Raw genomic sequence first — 13,169 nt, 5'->3', positions numbered from 1 at the left:
ATGTAGAGTACAAGGACATGCTGAATGATGGTCATCAACAACCATGGCTGGTTTCTCTCCCACTTCGTCAGTCACACTGCCAACATCCTTGTCAGTAAACCCAAGAAGACAGTGCAACATCCCCCTTAGGTGCAACGTTGTCATAGTCCATTAATCTTCCCAAACTTGCCTTCTTCCATCAACCCTCATACGTACCACTAATCCTCTTTATTAATATGTCAAATGAACCTGCACAAGAAGCACGACCCCCTCGGAGGTTCCTTAATTACGACGGCCGGTAATAACTCTTTTTTTGCATAGGCTGTCCTGTCCGTTGATTTGACAAAAAGGCAAGGCTACTTATGGTCTGTACAAACTCTTGTTTGCTTAAGACCAAAAAACATTTAGAACGGCCCACATCGCAATTTTCTTTCTTTTTTGTTTTTTTTTTGTTTTTAAAGGGATGGGGTGGTGTGAAAAGTACGCGTGTCAAAAGTTGTGAGGTTGCTACGCTAACGACTCAAAGAAACAGACAACTAATTACTAAAAAACAAAAGATATGAGCAAAATTCCTGTTCATTAGGGGAATAAAGCTAATAAGAAAACATGTTTTCCTCCACGTTCTGCTCCTTGTCAAGGTTCAGTTAATGATCCTAAAAAAAATAGTCGACTTACAACACACTTATCTTGTTTTGATCTCATTTTAGAGAGCAACATAATACAGGGGCATACATTTGCTAATGGTACACAGGGCTACTGACCACCTCAAAATTTGCTCATCACTTGTTAACATAATGATATAGTTGTTGTTGTTTTAAATAACTACAATTTATAAACAATTTGACATTGGTTGGAAGATTGGTTTCAGCATTTTAATAAACACTGTAAAAGGTAAAGCATTCCAAAGGGAACCTAAAGTTCTTCTGTTTTTCTGTATGCGGCCCTCAAATGAAAAAGTTTGGACACTTCCGGTTAAAACACCCCTCATTAAACAAAAAGACAAGGCTACTATTTTATAAAAAAAAAATTCCTGCACATTTTTCTGTTACTGCCATCCCTAAACACTTGTGGCATATTCAAGAGAATGCGCTGCGTCCGGTGATCGCGCGAAATATTGCACTACAACTGCACCCGCAGTCTGCGCCTAGTTACCCACCTATTCACTAAGGATATTGCTCTAATCATATACCGGTGCAAACACGCCCACAAAACTGACAGTCTGGAGCAAATTTGCACCTGATTTACCACACATGGCAATGAATTTGCACCAAGAACATGGTTGTTATAGTAACAGTTGCGAGAAAGATGACATTATCAGAAAGAGAGGTTGGACCGAGAGTAAGCGTTTATAGCGCCATTAAGCTGTACAGAGCAGCGAGGACAACAACGGCGTCAGTCATTCATAAAGTACAAATTTTTGGTGCGATCGTTTTTTAAAAATAGATTTTCAGAGATTGGCGTGGTCGTACAATATGCATCTGGCACGTAAAAATGATCGTAAAATGGTTACGTTATGTGTCCTAAACTAACACGGAAATATCCCCCCCCCCCCCCTCTCTCTCTCTCTGTCTTTCTCTCCTCTCTGCGTGATCAGCCGCGCATGTTGTGCGGCAAATGGCATGCACTGCCGTCATGATTCCGGAGATCGAGGTTGCGTCAGGTTAATACATGCTTTCCAAAAACGTTATTTGCGTCACGCAAACGCGGTGTGACTGTTTGCGCTGGCGTTAGTGAATTCGACGCTGAATATCAATGAGTCTCATTTGTATTGGGGTGGGCATATTTTGCGTCAAATGTATGCAAATTACCTAATTTACATACACGCAAATAACACCGGCGCACAGTGGCACGTTCTGTTTGGCCGCACACTTAGTACGGATTTCCCCATCTGCACGTGTTTAGTGAATTAGGCGCTCCCAGTTTGCTCCATTTTTGCCGGTTCGCGCGGTGCAAAGGCGACACAAACCTTTAGTGAATAGGCCCCTTGGAGTACATGATTGTTATACAGGCCGCTTATTTCCAGTCAACTAATACTACCGCTAATTACTCTGGGAATACATCGCTCAACATCAGATACAATACAGTACAAGTTCCGACTGGAACTGCTCCAAAGGAAGTTACTATAAAATATCCCTTTTGCTGCGGTATGATTTGCACATCAAAGTGAACAGTATGTGAAAACTGAACTGTCGGTCCATGCTTTTAAGTGCATCATATTTAAAAAAAAATAAAATAAATAAATAAATAAATAAATAAAGGAAGGAAAAATCACCCGCAGCAAATAAATCGTTAGTTGGTGCAATGTGGTCACATACAGTATAAGGCTGGTTGGTAATTGTGCACCCACATACAGACTATTGTCACATTACCATAACAAAGTGAGTGGTGAAAAATGGACCCATCTCACAGGCACAGGCCTCTCACATTATAAACAGCCTATTTTCACATCCACCATGGAAATTATCTAAAGGTGAAGACTGTTGTAAAATTGTAAAATCTGCACTCTTGTATCTGGCACTGATTTTGTCCCGGCAAATGCCTGCATTAACATTGACTAATTAAAGCAAGCATTGTAATCAGTTTCGCACGATGCCTAATGCACCATCTCACTGACTACTTATAAGCTCGGTACACTGGGTGAAATCATATTAATGTGTCCTCAACATGAGCTCTGCGATCGAATATATAGTGTGTGGTTGACGCATAGCAACTGGTCATGCGTTACGCTCGTGAACCATACATGTGTCTCGCCTTTGGATGAGATTAGATTCCATGTTCTTGTCAGTATGTTGTACAGGTACCACTCAGTGAAATGCACAATAGTGAAAGGAAGTGAATGATGCTGAAACAGCAGCAATATTACGCTTGTTTTCTTAGAAGCTTGTGTTGCCGTGTGAAAGTAGGACAGCGTTTTTATGCTTTTTTACTCACTGTTGTTTCCGCTTATGTCGGTCCCTGGAGGATAAATAATAAGTGAAAAAAAAAAAAGACAGACAAGTCAAGGATTGCGCCTACTGCTATCAGCAGGCTGGGGGTCTCTCAAATGCCACATGGAATGACGATGCCACTTAAAATGTCTCCTATTTCGTTTTCCTAATGTTATCTGTTAAAGAAGAGGGCAATACCAGCAGTGGATTTTTCATGCTTTGCTGCGACCTTTCTCCTCTCTCCGTCTACTTGTTAATCAATTTGCTTTCAATTTTCTTATTTATTGATTGATGCTGATGCTGCATAGAAGTGACTCCTGAGAGACGAAACAGAATGGCTATTCAATCCAGGAGGAAAAAAAATCAATTGAAAAGCTATTCCCCTAAGCTTTAGCCATGTCTTTGCTTTAAACATCCTTGTTCGCTTAGTTGCTTATTTCACGTCAACATCAAACAAAAGGAGGTGATTGATGATGTTAGTTACTCATGAGGAAACAATGTAAAGACTACATTCCCCAATCACGCTTTTTGCCACATTTGCGGTTTATATTGTGAAATGGCTGCTTGTGTCTGAGAATGTATTAATAACATAGGTCAAGCATTCACATGATTGTACTTTGCAAAAAAAGAAACTCCATAAACATTAGGTTTCAAGAAGGGCACTGAAAATTTACCCCTCCCAGGGCTGTCTAAACATTTTACCACAATCAATAGCTGCCATTTAACCTCAAATATGAATACCTCAGTGAGAGAACATGAAATTGATATGACGGTAAAACAAACAGCTGTTTTGAAGGTGACAATCTCCAATGATTGGTATTAGAAACTAGGAGAGCAACAATTAATAATTATTGTTCCCTTAATCAGAATAGCTTGAAAGGGAAGTCATTAGTTCACCCCCAAAAAATATTAAAGCATTCCAATATTACGTTTGTAGAATATGAGTTAAGCAGCAAAATCCACCCGTATTTATCCATCGAAGGGCGTGATCACTTGTTGTCGACTGAAAATGACATCAGAGTTGCTCCGGGCTTGGGTAAAGATCAATCACAGCTCAGCTTCAGAAAACAGATGAGCCATGTCTGGTCGTTACCTGAGCCCTGAGCAATTGTGATGTCATTTTCAGTCGACAGCAAGTGGCAAAGATGGCTACAAACGGATGGATTTTGCTGCTTAATTCCTATTCCACAAACGGAATAACAATCAGAATATTTTTGACCAACCACTCCATGTGATACTACAAAATTAAGGTCAAGTCAAAATGAACAGACAAGAGAAAAGACTAGTCAAGAAGAATCAGGCACAATCTGAAGATGAGAAAAAGATTTATACAACAAAATAGCCGAGATTATTGGAGAAAAGATGCGCTGAAGTGCCTGCATTATTTGCACTATAAATGGCACAACATAAAATACAGTACATAGTATTTTTGTACTCCTTTTTGGTCATGTGTCACAATTATTGATCCCACTAAGTCTTTCAGATAGCACAGGATGACTACAAGAATCAATGAAGATGTGCTTACTATATAGTGTCATATCTCAGGTGCTATCCTGGTTGTCACAGCCCACAGCCACCCATGTCATCACCTTGTCTCATATCCCCCACACCTCCCGCCACCAGCCACTCACTCACACTAACTAGCGTCGGGGAAACGATGGCAAACATGCCGTTTTTGACTGCTATCTCTCACGCAAAAAAAAGGCATTAAATACCAGTCCAAATGCAGTGACCCGGAGGTTCACATCGGCATCGAGCCTCGCACAGCATCAACCCAGTAATTCCTCTTCCTCTCCTGGCTAGACCTTATCACTCTCATCTCTACCTGCCGTTATCAATCTTCCCCGTGCAGGCTCAGCATCATTAGAAGAGAGTATTTCACTAAGAACGCCAACATAGATTTCACTCCTTTCTTTTTTGTCTTGCATGGACCACTGCAGGCTGGCGGAGTGCCAGGAACTGCCATGCAGCTCAACGCTGCCACCTACAGGTTCAGTACCACCACCAGTCAAGCCTGAGCCAAGAACAACTCTCTCACTTGTCCTCTCTCTCATCCCCCACCTCTGCTGCTCCCTGTATTTGTCCATGTGTGTTATATTAGATTATTACTGTTTGTTGTGTAGTGAGGCTTTATTAGCAGAAAAATTAATAAGGCTTTGATAGAAAAAAAGCAGCATGGATTATGTTTAAATTTGAGGCTCATTATTGGCTAATCCTTTTTGAATTGGATGTGTATCAAGTCCCAGACAAGCCTCACTCAGTTTGTTAGTGTGCATTGAGAGGAAGAATTTCATTCAGGCTTTGATGATGTGGCAAAGCTGTCTGTGACATTCAGACATTTGACACTATGGAGGACTAATTGTTACTTGCTGTTATTGCATACAGGTATTAAAAAGGTTGCACAGCCTTGTGTGATATCACAGTACACACCAGAACACTGAAGAAAACAAAACAAAAACAAAAACAAAAAAAACATGAATGCGCTCTAGAGTTTTATGAGAGGTGAAACGTCTTCTACCTTTTTAATTAAAAGTTGTGTTGTCAGGTTTGAGTAGATAGGCGAGAAAAAAATGTTTCTTTCACAAAGGACAGTGGTTCACAATCGATAAATGTACAGTTTTTTAACCAGTGATCTATCCTGGGTGCAGAATACATAAAATAAGGCAGCCACTCATCCATTTTCATCTTGATAGTTGAAACTAATACAAACTTTCATGACACAACCATGAGTCTTGGATTGAACCACCAATTTATGTATGTGACATCAAATCCGTAATTGGTGGATGGTTAGTTGTTGTTTTTATCTTTAAGTTTGATCGTTTGCAAAATCTGTGTGCTTCCTTTACTTTGTTGTTGCATCAGTAAGCTAAGTGTGAGACTCAAATTTTAACTGGCACTTTAGCACTGTGGAACAGGGCAGTTATAGGCAGTACTTATAGACCAGTAAAAGTGCTCTTTTACCTGCTGTCTGGTGTGCATGGGTGCCTTGGTCTTGAACCCTCCTTGGGAGCTGCACTCTGAGGCACTGAAGTGGTCTGAGCTTGTGGAGGACCTCTTGGAAAGGGTGTCACAGCCCCCAACAAACGTGTTATCCAGTGGGAGCTCCTGAATCACGTGATGCTTCTTTACCGAGACTGGCGTGTCAGCCTTGAGGTGGAATGCTGATTGCGGCGAGGCAGATTTGTAGTGTCGGGCCAGGTCAGGGCTGCTTGGTTTGAAGGTGGTGGTAGGTGTGGCATTCCAATCAAAGCGTCCTATCCCTTGCTCTTCCAGTTCGGTAGGCAGACTGATGGTTCCGTTGATGGGCTCGTGGGCAGGATCATCAGGTTTGTTTCCCTCAATGGTAACAAAGTTAAGCAAGGAGCTCTTTGGAGATTTCCTTTTCTTGCGCTTTTTCTTCTTATTTTGCTTGTTCTCTGTGTTTGGTGACATCCACTCCGTCCCCTGTTTTTTCCTCTGTGCAGCTTTGAACCTGGAAGTGTGCCGGCAGCGGAGCAGGACAGTCACAAAGATAACAATAATCACGACTAAGGCGCCAGTCACAAAGGCTATCATTATTGTTAAATAGTCCCCACTTTGATAAGTTTCACTGCTTTCGCTGATGTTGCGTTCAATCGGGGTTTCCATCCTACGCCTGATGAGATCATTGATTAGACTGTAGTTACCCACAGTATCATTGACATAAAGGAATACCAGCACCAGAGTATGGAGGGATTTTGGATATCCTAAATCACTGATGTTGACCACTAATCTGTGTAATCCTATATCGCTCACTGCTGGCTTCTCCTCTAGAGTGATATTCCCAGTGACTGGGTCAATCCTGAACAGACCCTTGTTGTTGCCATGCACAATGGTGTATTTCAATTCAGCGTTCATCCCTGTATCGCCATCTACTGCAAACACCTCGGCGACCACAGATCCAGGGATGGAGGACAGTGGGACCAGTTTAAAAGATGTGTTAGATGGGGGATAGATGACAATGGGTGTGTTGTCGTTCACATCAATGACATTGATGGTCACCTTGGCAGCTGAGGAGCAGGGAGGCCTACCGCTGTCCACAGCCCTGACATCAAAAGTGTAAGAACTCTGCTGCTCCCTGTCAAATGACACGTTGGACTTGATAACGCCAGAGAAAGGATCCAAGATGAAGTTTTCGTTATCGTTCAGAATGGAAAGCGAAACTGCAGCATTTTCTCCAGCGTCAGAATCTGTCACAGTTATCACCCCAACTGTGCTATATTTGGGAAGATTCTCAGAAACAAAAAACTGAAAGTGATTATGTGTAAATTTGGGGTTGTTGTCATTTTCATCCAGTACTGTTACAATGACAGCTGCTTGCGTCTGCAGCGGAGGGGTGCCATTATCTCTTGCCGTTATCGTGAACAGGAACTTGTCCTGATCCTCACGGTCAAAAACTCTGGATGCAGTCAGAACGCCGGTTTTGCGATCAAGATCAAAGAACGATGCATTTGGTCCGAGCTGATAAACAATCTCTGCGTTTTTCCCACTGTCCTCATCCGTGGCACTGAGAGTGGTGAGGAAAAGGTCCCGCTTATTGTTCTCCATGACAGCCAGCTCGATGACAGGTTGAGTGAAAATGGGTGGGTTGTCATTTTCATCCTCCAGCCTCACTCTCACCAAGGCGGTCTGATTTAAGCTTGGTTTTCCAGAATCAGAAGCCACAATTTTGAAGTTATATTCCTTGGTGCCTTCGTAGTCGAGCAGGGCAGATGTCTCCAACAGATACTGGTTGTCATACACAGCTTTGAGATGGAAGGGCACATCCTTCTCGATGAAACAAATGACCTTGCCGTTGATGTCAGTGTCTTTGTCTGAAACTGTGATGAGGGCTATCTTGGTATTGATGGGATCCTTCTCGGAGAGGAAAACAGTGCCATTAATGGGACTGATTATATATCTCAAGTCTATATTAGGGGGATTGTCATTAACATCAGTCACATTTATTGAAATTACAGCTCTGGCGGGGCTTGGGCTGCCGTCACTAGCCACAACAGAGAGCTTATGTATTGCAGTTTCTTCCCTGTCCAGAGGCCTCTGCACAGTGATTAAGCCAGTTGTCGTATTGAGTGCAAACAGCCTCTTTGTAGCTGGTGACACCTGAGTCCCAAATACATATCGAATCTCCGCATTGGGCCCTACATCTGCATCTGTGGCCTGAAGCTGCACAACAGAAGTGCCAATAGGAGAATTCTCGGGAATATGCACCTCTACCTGACTCTCCTTAAAGACAGGTCTGTTATCGTTGACATCTGTCACAGTAACTTGCAGAATGGCAGTGCTGGATTTCTGCGGGCTGCCACCATCCTCCACTTTAATCTTCATCACGTACGTATCCTTCTGCTCTCTGTCCAGATTCTGCTGCACGATGAGCTGCGGCCACTTCTCCCCCTCAGGCGTTTCCACTATGTCTAAGCCAAAGGCACTTTGCCCATTGATCAGCTCATATTTGTGCACACTGTTTGGACCAGTGTCTGGGTCAGTGGCCGAAGGAATAGCAAAGCGACTGTTAATGAGCGTGTTCTCTGGGATGGAGATGTTGATCACAGGGGATGGAAACATGGGTGCATTATCATTTGTGTCTCTGACGATTATTTTGATTTTAATCAGCCTGAAATAATCATTAGGCAGGATGACCACTTCAATTTCAAAGGAGCATTCGCTGTCCTCAAAGGAGGGACCGGGGCAGAGCTTCTCCCTATCTATTCGGTTTGATGTGGTGAATATTTCACCAGTGCTGCTCAGAACGCGGACCAGAGGGTTATCGCCTGCTTTGGAGACCAATCGGTACACAAGATTAGCACTTGCTCCTGTGGCAGCATTCGTATGGGAGATGTTAAGGTCCCTTGGTATATTTCCAATGAGGACATTTTCTTGCAGCTCCTCCCTGATGGGGTAGATGAGTTCTTGAGCTATTGAAGGATCTAACCATATGCAGGCAAGCAAAGCACCCAACAGGTAATAGTCTTTTAGATCCATGACAGACGAAGTGAGGCAAATGTTTCTTTCTAAGAAACTGCAGTAGTAGACTTCTCACTGGTGAAAGGAATCATCCAAACCCTAAAAATACACGGAGAATGCTTTCAGTCAATACTTTAAAAGGCAAAGTGATCACATCAAAATGACACACACACACACACTACCCCAACCATTTAACTTACATACATAAAAACAATGGGTCTCATCTTAATTTGCTCCACCTTTTCAATGAGGATATTACGCTCATCAATGTTTGTTTTTTAAGAACTTACACACATGATTCAACAGTTATTACAAGATTTTAAATGCTATTATAGTGTGCTGTACACATTATAATGACTTTGTTGAAGTTTTAGAACACTTTGTAAACCCCACTTAGACTTCAGATCAACAAATTGAAAAAATAAACACATCTAAAAAAAAAATATTCTAAACACCTTCATGAATAATGCTTGGATTAGTTATGTATTTATTTATTTATTTACTTATTTATTTATTTATTTATTGCCAAAACGTTTGACAGAACAATTTAGATAAAATCAACATAATAACACACTGCATCAACCATTTAGTGGCCATTTGTGCATGCGTGCTTCTCCATTTCGACACCATTACAAAAAAAAAAAAAACAAAGTTGCGACTTTTTTTAAAACATTGGTTGAACATTGCCTGCTCTTCTTATAGTTTTAATTAAACACAAATAGCCCAAATTAAAGAGCTTAAATTGGCTCCTGATTGCCCACAAACACATCATTAAAGATGTTGAATGCTCATTGGGAATCTGAGATGCATTCATCAAGTTTACATAACCAAAATAAGCAATATCACTAGAGAAAATTTGGAATATAGTCCTCGCATGATCTCCTCTTATGTCGGCATTGGCAATTAGGTCCGGGAAAACAAGCCAATAGTAACAATATAAATAAATAAATAAATAAAAATAAATAAATAAATGAAAATTGAGTTGCACAAACAATATATGTCCCTCAGTTATTTCTACCCCAATTTAACTTCACTAATGGTAAGGATTTAAGCGTGTGACCTGCGGCTCTTGCGGCGATCAGCGTCTCATCTTCCAGCAGCCAGGTGGTCAGTGGTTTGCGGTGTCTTCCATTAAAACGTCTCCCAAAATCAATGCTCAGCTCCCTGTTGACGTCCCGTGAAAAAAAAAAAAATGCACTTAGGAGCTGCAAACGTGCGAGGCGCCGGCGAGACGAACGCAAGACGACCACTCTTATTCCCTCATGTTTCAAGTCCATGGGGCTTCATTGTCACTCAACCCTGGCATGAAGCTCATGGCTTTGAAGAGGTATAACGAAGGCCCAAAAAAGAGGTGTACAATGTCCGATTTTGTCCTCCTTGTTGCTGCAAAATTCAAACAAGAGGCGTTCAATGTCACACCAATGCGCAACGTTTACGCGCCACTCATCCTTGCGCTCTCACTCACCGGGCTGGATATCTTGCTTCAAACTCTCTTGCTCTCTCTCTCTTCCACGCAGCCACGGGAGGGGCGGTGAAGTATACACGGACGCCCACTCACCCCGCCGAACCACCTCCATTGGTCAAGCCGGCTCTCGTTCAGCCGCGTCGGGAAGCGGAATGCGAACAAGATTGGCCCGCCGAAACGTCACTTATTGCCAATCCGAGGGCTGTGCGCGATGGGATGCTCCGCGAAGATGCTGCAGGCTGCGGAGACATTTCACCATAACCACCCCAAAAAAAGAGAGAGTGGGGTGACGATTATGACGATAAAGGAGCTGTTGAGGATATTATTTCTAAAATTAAGATATGGTGAGGTATGCTAGTGATTTACACAAGGTGCATCAAAATCAGAGGAAAAGTCAACCTGTTAGGCTGTCGTAGGGTAAGAAACTCTAATTGGGATGGATGTGCATAAATGCATCAGTCTGAATCACTTTCCAAAAAACGTGCTATGCAAATCGTTATCCATGACTATGACTTTAAAACTGCAACGGAGTCACTATTAATTAAAGTCAAGAAGGGGATGCTGTTGTCTAAGCATGTTTACACGGGCTGCATATTTGCGTTGTGTCCTCTGCACTTGGCAGCCTGCAGGCACTCATCAGCAATGTCTCCAAGTAATAACCTTGACAGTTATTCCACTCATCAAAGTCGGACAGTTGTGCGGATGCGTGGAGGGGCGTGTTCTTTGTAGGATATAGCTTATGTTTTTTGTTATTAAGTTGAGGAAGAGATTACAAATGCAATTGATAAGTTTCATTTTAGACGGATGAGAATTGAGGAACCCTAAAATTACACGTCACAACAAAGGTAAACGCAGACAACAACAAAATGATCACAACATCATTCTCATCGTCGTCATTCATTTCCTAATCATGACTCAATTCCAGTGCAGCAGTAATATAACCCTGAAAATCATGCACAGCTGTCTGTAGAACGCAATCACGTTTTCGACCAAAGACTGACTGCAGTGGGCTGACATGGTGAACACTGCCATCTTGAGGCGCGTTTTCCCACAATACTTGGACTGAGCAGCCAGCTTGGATCTCACAGCAGCACCTCGTTTCATTTCAAACCAAGGTGATGCATGATCGTAGAGTGAATAACACAATGAACCACTCAAATTCTCACACATGAAAGCCTTTGCCTGTGTATTCATCAGTGTTCTTTTGCAGTCAAGAAGCACCTGAAGTGAGCTTTCACAGTCAGTTTTGAGTCTCGCTCATTATAATGTGCAGGCGAAAGGATGGAAAGTTGTGATGGAGAGCGTCTTTATGGCTTTGGAGACACCACGTGTATGTGTGTGTTAAAAGTGCCATTTCCTTTTGTTGATGACTTTTGAGGGTCAAAGGGGATTCATAGAACATACTGTATCTAAGAGGAGATTTCAGCTCAGCTTTGCTGCAAGGATTTCTTTGCTGTTGTTTTGAACACTCCTCGCATCAAATGGCTTTGAAACAGGTGAGCGTTTTATAGGAGTTTTCAAGGACCAGCTAATGGTAAATTTATCCTCTACACCAATCTGATCGGCAGAATAAGGATTGGACGATATTTAGCATTGTCTGCAAAATCGGTGATTGGCTGTAATGTCTTAATTTGCGCGATGATCAATGACATCATTGATATGCTCTGCGAAATAAGATTTTACACGTTATATTTTTTTTTTATTGGTGTTTTTTTTTTAAAGATTGTTTTTCTCCTTGTATAAAACTTCCATCCATCCATTTTCTTGACCGCTTATTCCTCACAAGGGGTGCGGGGGGTGCTGGCGCCTATCTCAGCTGACTCTGGGCAGTAGGCGGTTGTGGTCTGGACTGGACTGGTTGCCAGTCAATCGCAGTGTATAAAACTAAAAAAAAAAAGATATATCTTCTGATCAAATCAGTGATTGGTTATTGTTTTTTTTTTTGTTTTGTTTTTTTTTTTTCAAACCCGTTGATCGCTGACTGGCTGAAAAATCTGGATCATGTCAAGCCTGGTTTAATGCCTGTTTTGAAATTGAAATGTATATAAATTAGCAGTTCTTGCACTTTTTAATGTCAAATTACAAAAAAAAACAGGGAGAAAAACGAATATAGGATATTTGCATTCTACATCTGAAAGTGCCCTAGAAAAAGTTGTTGGCTACATTGTTTACCCAAAATTTGTTTTTAAAGCAGACCAGTGTTATTTCTGTGGTTAGTCAGCAGCTACAGTTTAACAGTGCTGTTTTAAGTTATATGTATTCATCGCACACAGAATACGTGAAAATGGGCTCAGCAGTCTTTATCACTACAGCTTTCAAACGAGATTATCTGCACATGACCTGACGGTCCCAGGAGCTTCTCACGCCAAATATACAGTGTCTCTCAGGTTTGTTATCTTCCTATTTAGTGGGCTGAACTGGCTGCAGCTAATGTTGCTGCCAGTCAAGCTCCTGACAGGTGATGAATAATGTAGTATGCTAATATATGTTCTAGGAGCTAAGGTGCACCTCCTACAACCTCACACTGTAGACAGAGCCTAAGGGAAGCGTCCAAACCCGAGGTCTTGAAATTCCCCATACACGAATACAGTCAATCACACTGCTCACCTTCATTTGATTCTCACACTGATTTATCGACGTTCTCATGCTGTTGAATTGGATGCATGAATAATACACGAAAACAAACATGTTTCGCTTTCATGCTCATAAAAGCAAAAGGTCAAAGCAGTAATTAATGCATTTTCACGATAAAGGTCTTTGGAGACAGTGGTAGAAAATGCTAACAGCTGGTGGCCCAACTTTGTAATTGATAGCATGCA

General features: G+C 41.9%; 1 protein-coding gene across 1 annotated transcript in view; it reads right to left on the bottom strand.

The window, feature by feature from the left end:
- The window catches only part of LOC144031846 (protocadherin-9-like), a 134,041-nt gene extending 123,646 nt beyond the window's left edge, over window positions 1–10,395 (bottom strand). Inside the window, exons 1-3 of the mRNA XM_077539317.1 lie at window positions 10,351–10,395; window positions 9,946–10,268; window positions 5,868–8,984 (exon numbers count right to left, since the gene is read on the bottom strand). Of these exons, the coding sequence (XP_077395443.1) occupies window positions 5,868–8,903 (3,036 nt within the window). The 5' untranslated portion in view covers window positions 8,904–8,984; window positions 9,946–10,268; window positions 10,351–10,395. The remainder of the gene's footprint in view (window positions 1–5,867; window positions 8,985–9,945; window positions 10,269–10,350) is intronic.
- Between the last annotated feature and the right edge of the window lie 2,774 nt (window positions 10,396–13,169).

This window comes from Festucalex cinctus, chromosome 12, assembly GCF_051991245.1.
Source record: "Festucalex cinctus isolate MCC-2025b chromosome 12, RoL_Fcin_1.0, whole genome shotgun sequence".
Lineage (NCBI taxonomy): Eukaryota > Metazoa > Chordata > Actinopteri > Syngnathiformes > Syngnathidae > Festucalex > Festucalex cinctus.
Note: the sequence above shows the minus strand (reverse complement) of the source record. Positions and strands in the feature narration are given on the sequence as shown.